General features: G+C 47.6%; 2 protein-coding genes and 1 long non-coding RNA gene across 4 annotated transcripts in view; 1 reads left to right on the top strand and 2 right to left on the bottom strand.

Moving 5' to 3' along the window:
* Positions 1 to 122: 122 nt before the first annotated feature.
* LOC105699386 (dynein light chain 2, cytoplasmic) lies at positions 123 to 4,483 on the bottom strand. Its single transcript, XM_012424317.2, has 3 exons — positions 4,221 to 4,483; positions 3,138 to 3,255; positions 123 to 3,006 (listed from the first exon to the last, which is right to left on the bottom strand). Exons 2-3 carry the CDS (start codon positions 3,243 to 3,245, stop codon positions 2,845 to 2,847), a joined length of 270 nt encoding a protein of 89 aa, XP_012279740.1. The 5' UTR covers positions 3,246 to 3,255; positions 4,221 to 4,483; the 3' UTR covers positions 123 to 2,844.
* A 1,693-nt stretch (positions 4,484 to 6,176) lies between these two features.
* On the bottom strand, positions 6,177 to 8,509 carry LOC105699384 (solute carrier family 25 member 40). 2 transcript variants are annotated; one of them, XM_012424311.2, is made up of 9 exons: positions 8,099 to 8,509; positions 7,935 to 8,025; positions 7,744 to 7,839; positions 7,488 to 7,654; positions 7,277 to 7,411; positions 7,009 to 7,171; positions 6,751 to 6,947; positions 6,591 to 6,672; positions 6,177 to 6,483 (listed from the first exon to the last, which is right to left on the bottom strand). In XM_012424311.2, exons 3-9 carry the CDS (start codon positions 7,784 to 7,786, stop codon positions 6,248 to 6,250), a joined length of 1,023 nt encoding a protein of 340 aa, XP_012279734.1. In that variant the 5' UTR covers positions 7,787 to 7,839; positions 7,935 to 8,025; positions 8,099 to 8,509; the 3' UTR covers positions 6,177 to 6,247. The 2 variants fall into 2 exon arrangements, with proteins under 2 accessions (XP_012279734.1, XP_012279733.1); XM_012424310.2 differs by having other exon boundaries at positions 7,744 to 8,025.
* Positions 8,510 to 8,907: 398 nt separating this feature from the next.
* LOC111674325 overlaps positions 8,908 to 9,255 on the top strand; it is a 1,727-nt gene continuing 1,379 nt past the window's right edge. Inside the window, exon 1 of the long non-coding RNA XR_002762365.1 lies at positions 8,908 to 8,981. This is a non-coding gene — a long non-coding RNA (uncharacterized LOC111674325). The remainder of the gene's footprint in view (positions 8,982 to 9,255) is intronic.

The raw sequence follows: 9,255 nt of genomic DNA, 5'->3' as shown, positions 1-9,255 counted from the left end.
GGACCAATTAAAGGGGTTTGCGAAGAACGAAGAGGCGTGCGAAACGGGACACGTAGGTACGGCTCTCGGCTCGTCGCGTTCGGGACAAGGCTAAAGTAACGGCCTTTTCGGCGTATCCGAAATACATTGAACTAAGGCCTTTATTTCAGTCGTCTCCTCAATTGTCCTATTATATCCGTAGATCGCCCTTATACGTGTATAAATAAAAGGCCGCAGGTTCAATTAAAAGTAACTGGCGCGGGTCGCGGGCCATTCCCCACTTCTTTTTTTTCTCTCTCTCTCTCCCCCTTTTCCTTCGTTCTCTCCTTACGCCGCAAGGAGTACGCTTTATAAACGCATCGATGGATCGATCAGTGGGAAGAGCTTTTTTTAAACCTTTAAAGTGTCGCGTCTCGGTGCACACGATTCACGCCCTCGATGCAACCTCTCTCTCTTTCTCTTTCCTCGCCCTCCTCGGGTATACAACGACGGTCGCGACGCGCTTAATATTTATATATAATGTACAGAGATATTAAATTTATGTATAATATATAAGCCTATTTATATATGATAGATAAATTTAATAAAAGGGGGGGCGTATAATCTCGAAGCACCATCGGAAGATCTTTCGCTCTCTCTCTTTGTATTTCTCACCCCGGTCGAAAGGTTGCAATTAGGCGTTCGCAAGCTAAGTCGCTCCCTCGTGGTCGGATTCTCTTTTTTCTCCGTTAAATCTACAAAAACACGTGCGTCGCGTATTTCCTCGCCTCCCCTGTTTCTCTCCCTCGCTTTTGTTTTTGCACGAGAGGTGGGCGAAAGTGCTCGAGATCGCCATTAAACTGGCAAATGCCCCGATAATTGTCGGAAATTCAGTTTACCGCTCTCTCCGCTCGGGAAGACACGTGGGCGCGGCAAAATGCTCGAAGGACCTTCGCCCCTTTCCTTCGTCCCCTTGTTGGCCTTTCGCGTCGACCCACTCCGTGTTATCTCTCTTATCGCCTTTTCTTTTCATCTCGAGCGATCTTCCCTTGAGAGCCGAGAAACAGAGGGGATGCATAATCATCTTTCCCTTTTCTAAAGTGTCCCGTCCCGACTTCCGGCGAGAATCGGCGGACCACGTAGGGAGCGAGCTACCGATTTATTCCTCATTCCCGTTTCCTTCCCTCTTCCTCTCTCTCTCTCTCTCTGTTTCGAGGGGCGGCCTCGGAGCACCGGGATGCAGCTTCGCAATGAATCGCGCCGAAAAACTGGGGCCTTCATCTGACCGAGAATTTCGGACCTCGCGCTTCCCTCTTCCGAAGTGTACGTATGTATATACATACATATAAGTTTTCTGTATATATGCATGTTTCCTTCCCACGGCGGAACTGCATGGAATAATCGCATGGAGATTGCACTATGTATAAATAGCGTTATTACGTATAATCTATTTAATAGTATGTATAATGTTGCTATGTATATATATATAATATATATAGAGTATTTAAATGACGGTCGGAAGGTGTGTGGGGGGGCGTGATGATTTTCGGACAGAACAAACGGGGACTCCGGGGCTCCGAGTTTTCCGATTTCCCTCTCTCTCGTTTTTTTTTTGTTTCGTTCCCCCTCCCTTTTCTTTCCTCGTTCGCTCGCTTTTCCTTTTGCCGCTCTTCAGTTTGCGTCGCCCCGACTAACGGAGAAGATTCCCGCACTCTCTATCCCTTTCTTCGGTGTCAAGTCCGCGACGTGCCGATTACAAAATATAACGGTAGGTAACGAACGTCCCTAACGTTAATTAATTAATTAATTATAGCGGGTTAGCGTTAGAACGGCCGATATTAACCAGCGGTGAATAGCCATCGCGCGCGAGTGCAAGGTTTTATTTCCTGACCTTAAGGAGAAAAGAAAGGAGAGACTGCGAAGAGCAAAGAAAGAAGGAATCGAACGGAAGGACGGAGAAAACGCAGAGTCCATTTCTTTCTATTGTATTTCAAAAGAGCCCTCCGTCGGCGGGTCGAGAGCCTATTTAATAGGCTTCCCTCGGCTTAGCCATTTAATAAAGTGTCTCTGACCGGATAAAAGTGGCAAACAATTAATAGAAAAGAGAGTGAGGAAGGGGGAAAAAAAAAGGTAAACAAAAAGAACCTCTGTAAATCCTCTAAACGTAATGTGTGTAGCGTTGGGGTTAGTTGGGACGATATTTAAGACTTCATCTGCCACCGCCGTTCGCCAATTCTGCCCGTTCTTTCTCTCTTCTTTCTCATTTTCTTCTTTTTGCCATGTGCAATAACAAAAAAAATATATATATATCAACGCTCGATAGCGCCATGCGAACGATATAGATATTCCCTACGAGCTAGTCACATTTAAATGGTTTTCTCCTTGTTCCGATTTAAAATCGCCAGCACTGAACCCAACCTTACATATATATACCTAATATAAAACAAGAACACAACAAAGTTTTTGGCATACACAATACATTTCAACATGTAAGGTGGTATGTCAATCTTCTTCTTCTTTTTTTTTGTTTGTTTCACGTGAGTCCCCCTACCCTTTTTCGATTATCCGTCCGCGACGACATAATTCTATGCTCGATCTTTCGTGTAACTTGTAACAACTTGTCGAGGTGGTACAACGTCGAATCCTTTTTTTCTTTTTTCCATTTCGGTTTCCTCTTTTCGGGACTTGTCTCGCTTCCTTTCGCTCGGTCTCTCATTCTCTTTCGCTCTCTTTCTCTCTTTCGCGCGCGCTCTCTCATTTAAAAATTCAGTTCTCATGCATTCTTACACGTAATATAATTTAATTCATAAGTGGCATGGCGATTTGTTTGGAGGGGCGAGGGCGGGGGATCCGGAGGAAGGGAGTGTACAGAGAATAGAAACCAGCTTATCCGCTCTTAAAGAGGAGAATGGCTACCTGACCCAGGTAAAAGTAGATGAAATGTCTTGTTTCGTGCGTCACATAGCTACCAAAATTGCGCCCGACGATGCAGTGCCACGTCGGGTTGTACTTTTTATCGAACTCCTTCTTGACAAATGCAGCGATGTCCTGGAACACCCGGAAGACCGTTATTACTTTCTCTGCCGTAACTACTCGCTCGTCAAAGCATGATTTAAGCTCGAGTCCTTTGAGATCGGATTATAAACAACCACTGCACGTAACCAAATCTGGATAGATACCTTTTCAATGTTGTACTTCTCGAGAGCCTGGGTGGCGCAATCGACGGCATCTTGTTGCATCTCCTCCGACATGTCCGCATTCTTGATCACTGCCTTGCGGTCCGACATTTTGTCCGTTCTAGAACCAAAGTCATCCGGTCATCCTTGCCGATACCCATTTACATAGATTTAAAAGTACACCCGAGCCTTCAACGCACGAGCATCCCTATGTATCCACCCCCGTATAACTCTACGTCTCTCTGTTGCAGGTACCTTCGAACCGTCCCTGACACTCCACGGACTACCACCGGCACTTTGATCGATACGTGCTTTGCAAACGCCGACCCACTCCTAGGAATATTAATAGCGCAAGGTAACGAAACGGTGCTGAAAACCCAATCATCCCTGCATCTTATCGAGCCCAGCGCATCCGCAAATACCTTCCAGCTCGGTGCACGAGTCAACCGTCAACCGATGCCTCGGCTGGAGGTCTCGCTAAGGACCCGATCCATGCGTCGCCTAGTGGGCCCGTCGCGACTACCGACAAGGGGACCTCAAAGAATCCGTCCTACACCTCACACCGATAGGGAAGCTCTCTCTAGGGGCGATTCGGGAGAGCCGAGTAAACCTGATAGGTACGCGCGCGACTCTGACAGTTGCTCGGATGCCGAAGAGCGGCATGCCCGGGGAGCGTGTTCTCATGCCGTCGCCGGTGAGCGCGTCCCGGTGCGCCTCCGTCCGCGTCCTTATACATATACGACTCGTTAAATCCCTCGGGCCACCCCGAGGGGGGCGAAAGTTTTATCGATAGGACGGAACGAGGAGACCCGGACTGGGACGGCTGCTCGGCACGCGATCGGCGCGCAAAAGTGGGTCGTCGCGCGATATAACGAGATATAGCGAGATATAACGCGATATATAACGCGAAAGGCCCCGCGACTCACCGCTCGCCGGCGGCTCGGCTCCCCGATTTTCCTTCCCCTTTTCATTTTCCCCCGGTCCCGGGGTTTCGGAAGAAATCGCGGCACCCGGGGCGACAGCTACGAGGCGGCGGGCTCTCTCTTTCTCCCCGGTCCGACGTTCGCACCTCGGCGGGTCTCTCACCTTTTCTCTGTACGCGAAACCCTTTCGACCGGCGGGAACGACGGGACGCACGCGAGGCTCTCCCTCTCTCTGTCTCTGTCCTGCGTTCACACACCCCTGGCTCGTCGCGGCTCTTCCCTGCGTGCGGCGACTCCTTTCCTCACTCGGCGATTTTTATACGCGCTGCCTGGCCGGACACTCTGAAAATCCCTCTCGGATCGGCCTGAAGATTGAAGCGCCCCGAGGACCGCGAGCCGAGCGTCGATTGGCCGCCGAGTAGGGTCTTCTATCAGGGGCTTCTATCGGCCCAGAATCCCTCGCGCGCCTCCTGCCCGCGAGATTCGAAACGACAAGATGGCCGCCGGCGCGCCACTTTCGAATACCCCGACCGCCTCGAGGAAAGATTCCGGGAATACGGAGAGACGCGACGAGGACTTTGGTTTTTTTGTTTAGAAACGGAACCTTCGCGAGTGATGGTTTCCTTTAAATATACTGTGGACGCTTCTACGGGATTTTTATCTCTCGACGGGCAGGTCGCGATCTTAGAGTCTTCTCTCGACTGGTGCGAAGTAACGAGACCTGGCGAAATCGTGCCGGTATGTACCCGCGATCGATTCGCTGCGGAATAACGGGCGCGATTCCGAGTGGCAGGCGCGGTGCCAATTCGGGAATTTTGTCGAACTTCCCTGACCGTAAATCCGCTCCGGAAATAAGCTCCCGCGAGGCGGGATAATTAACGCGGGCGGGCATTAAATCGATGCAAATCACTTGGCGCGCCCGCACTTGCACGGTTATTCCTTTCTTTTTTATGTCGTATCCCTTCGGTATCGTCTCTTTGAACAGGGAGGGGGAGACTTTTAAATTCCCAGAAATGCGGGGTGAAATGGAAAATCAATCGACGCTATCGCCTAGTTTCGTAGGGTTCGATCGAGATGAATATAAACCGGCGAGATAGCGAATTAAATTATTACCCCCGCACGTGATTGCTCGCGTTTCTCGGAGGAGCGGCGATATCGAATGTCTCTAAGCATTGAATCAACGACACGCACCGCGACTCGACGTGACCGAGATCGACCTCGTAGGCTCGAATATTTATTTTATTTCTTAACGTTATTCCCCTGTCCCGAATTTTTCTCCTCACTTGTACCCTCGCACTTTGACGCCCGACCTCGCAGGGAAATTTTCTTCGCGGCTTTTCGTTATCGTCGATACTTCGTGCATGAGAAAAAAAAAAAAAAAAAGAAAAGAGAAGAAAAATGCAACGAAAGTGCAGAAGATATTTAAATACCGTGAAAGGGAAACCGCGGTGCCTTCTCGAAATGTCTAGTCTAGCCGATTTAATTTCAATAGTTAATTATGAATTTTGTTTAGGGCGAGGGAATGTTCAGAATTACCTAAGACGGTCGATGCGCAGCGGTCGGAGGCAGCCGAATGTTAGTCGATGTCAGGGATTCTTTTCTCTTTCGTTTTCTTGAAAAAAGTCTCAGCCCTGCCGAGCGTAAATCCGCTCCAGAAATAAATAAAACTCCACTAGATACTAAGCTCGCGGTAGGTATATACCTGACCTTTTATAGCTAGTGTCGCGCATGCGTGGCTGGCCGGATAAACAAACTGCGAGAATTTGTTAGTGCCCCGACAAAATTGATAATCGATATCACCCTGGATAGGGAAATGTTCATCGGGGCAGTTTTTTCCCTCGCCTCCCTTGGAGATCATCCGAAACGATCCCGGGATCCTCGCCGGTCGGATCGCGTTTTTTATTCCCGAATTGGCCGAATAATCCAAGGTCGGGCCGTCTCTGATTAGGCTGGAAATTATGAAAAATTATTTGAAACTTGACCGAGAAGGTTGTATCAGAGGAGGCACGTAATGGATCTTTAAACGGGAGGAATGTAATGCTATTTATCGGGTCATCGCGCGGATGTCGCTCGGAAATTAGATTCCGTAGATAAATAAAAATAGGCTAAATCTGGGCGCTTCGATTTTCGAAATAAATCTATTCAACCGGGATACATTATGTACAGGGTCAAAAGGTCCTCCGAATTAGGCTACGTGGTGCGCTTGTGTTTTAGAAAGTGAACGTCACCGTCGAGCTCGAGCATTCGGCTCGCGTTGTACGACTGGAAAAAGCGCTTCCCGTGTTCGAAAGTCGCGATCATGATCGCACACGCCGGAGCCACTTTAACTAGTCTAGGAGTCAGTCCGGTAAATAAGCCTCGAACTCCATGTTGGTCGTAGATTCTTCGTATTATCGCCCACGTGCCGCTGCTGCGTCCAGGTCGGTCTGTGGAGGGAAATTATTCGGTAATTGTGGGTCAATCGAGTCAGTCTTCCAAGGTTTGCACATTTACTTTTCAATTTTTTCATCGATAAGTCAGAACTAGGAATTACCTGAGTAAATCTCCTTTTCTCCCATTTCGATCTGCTTATGTGTCTTAACAACGTCAAACGGAATGGTAACGATCGCAGCTATCTGCAAAGATTTGGTTATTTTCCTGTCGTTGTCTTTGAGTACTTTTATTAACGTCTGATTTATGAAAGCATTACGTACAGATCCTGCTACAGCTCCAGCGATGAAATTGAAGGAGAAGTTCTGTTGGGAGTTGCGGAATACTTGCTTGATCGTCTCATAGTTTAGCCAATATATTGCACTGAACGGAACATCACGAAGAAGAGTCGAGGACAAACCCATCCACAATCCTGATATTCCGCTGTGTTTCACAACGGTTTTCAGAGCGACTCCTATTTCTGGAATTAACAAATACTTAGTTTTGTATTACTTTAATACATTGTTTAATCGAGGCCTTACCTGCGTAACTCAGTCTCTGAGACTGCATTTTTGTTCTAATTAACTCTAAGGGGCTCACTAATGTAGCTGCCCAAATTCTCGCAATTCCACCTGCTAACATTGGAATCCAAAATGGCTGGTCTTTGTTATCTTTTGTCTTGAGAATTTTTGAATTATATGAATCCTTAAATGATAAACTTTGTGTCATCATTTGGTAATAAATGAATTAAAAATTAATATTTAACCACTTCCGTTCAACTTTACATTCGGATAAAAATGATCTCTTTACCTTAAAGTGTAGCCTCAGTTGCTCGTATGATACAAAGTAAACTATCGTTGCAGGTACTGCTAAAACAAGAGTAGGACTTAATCCGCTCCACAGGGAAAGTATGCCCTCTCTTTTCCCTATTTTAACTAGAGCATCCTGACAATTAACAAAATGCAATAAAATAGTCACTTTCAAGATACCGATCATTTTGAGTTCTATGTGCTACGCCTACCAGTGTTCCATTAAATTTTCCGCTAGCTCGTATCCATTCAGGTATTCGGCCATCGGGACAGGGACACAAATGGTCCATAAGTCCGTTGCAATAAAGGAAGCATTTATTGGATAGCAGAGCCTTCTGCTGAGTCTGCAATCGAATCTTGACAACATCTAAAGGGGTAACTATAAAATAATAGCATTAATCGCATGGAATAACCCTTCCTAACCATTTACGCAAAGATTTCCGTCAGCGAAAGTAATAGCGGTATTACCAAAGATCGACGTGATCAAAGCACCCGTACAAGAAGCTATCATCTGTTGGTAAGGCCTGATCCGAAATCTTGGATCGTCCAAGTCCACTTCCGTAGCTTCCATATTCACAGCAAATATAAATATAAGATAACTAATTTGGTATGGAGGCAGTGGTGCCACTGTCCGGTGTATTCGCTGAGCATATAATCACCTTAGCTTCCTTCCAGAACTTATCGGCCTCTTAAGTACCATACTTTATCACGAGACAAAGAAATAGAAAGCTAGTAGATCCGTTATATATCCTGAAAACACGGCTATTTTGTAATTATACACTCAAGGACAAGAGATGGAAAATGATTTCCAACCGCGGTTTACCGTCTCCATTGTTAATTGCGAAATTCGGCTATCGGTCGAGCTCTCGGTTTTTGGGACTTGGAGACACGTAGCATTATCACTGATTGTTGCATCAATCGTAATAGTCAATACTGATTTCAACTCCAGACTAGACAACTTGTCAGCATGCTTATTTAGGTGGATTTCATACAATTTCATACGACATGAGGTGACCATTGAAGATAGAGTGCGTACAGAGACGAGATGGGAGATTGCTCGTACGCATGATCACGTGCTGCGCTGTGTACTGCTCTTGGTGGAGAATGCAGGCGGCTAACGCATTTACTTACAACAGCGACCTAACTCAGGGATCCTACACTCATCTCTACCAGAGATGAGTTGGGAGATTGCTTACGGGCAGGGTCGCGCGATCGCATCGTTTGCTGCCCTCTGGTTTCGTACGTTAGCTTTCACCGTTTTTTGCCCCCAAGGGCGGCGCAACGAATTTCTGGTAGGGACTCGCGCACTCGCGATGGCGGTGCCATCTACCAGTTGCCGTTGGCGGCTCACGTATTCGTGATGGTAATACCATGAGACAGGTGACGGTTGTGGCTTACCTACGTTTACCGAACTGCACACTTTGATGGTAAGGGAAGAACACCTGTGGCGCCATCTTTACTCTAAGTACATTGTTGCCCCGAAGTCGACGTGATACGGAGCTGTGGGGCACCCGTCGATATCACGTACGGAAGTCGCATGCAGCGAATCTGTGCGAGTGCGATCGCTCCTAGAAATCTTCGCGCGCACCAACCAGCCAAGCGCCAAGCTACGGATCGAGGCGTTGAGTATGAGGGCGTTCGGCGCTACACTCATAACGAGTATGCGCGAGAGCCGAATGCTACGGATATAAGCCGAGTCATTTCGCGTATGATTTTTACATTTTCCTACTAGCGTTATCGAGCGCTTTCAGAGCGTTTTCAAGCGTTATCAAGGGATTCAAGCGTTTTTTAGTGTTATCGAGTGCCGTAGAGTCCCGTACAGTCCCGTAGTGTCCCGTAGAGTCCGGTAGTGTCCCGTAGTGTCCCGTAAAGTCCCGTAGAGTCCCGTAGAGTCCCGTAGTGTCCCGTAGTGTCCCGTAGTGTCCCGTAGTGTCCCGTAGTGTCCCGTAGAGTCCCGTAGAGTCCCGTAGAGTCCCGTAG

This window comes from Orussus abietinus, unplaced genomic scaffold, assembly GCF_000612105.2.
Source record: "Orussus abietinus isolate OABI.00-Male unplaced genomic scaffold, Oabi_2.0 scaffold8, whole genome shotgun sequence".
NCBI classification, from domain to species: Eukaryota; Metazoa; Arthropoda; class Insecta; order Hymenoptera; family Orussidae; genus Orussus; species Orussus abietinus.
Note: the sequence above shows the minus strand (reverse complement) of the source record. Positions and strands in the feature narration are given on the sequence as shown.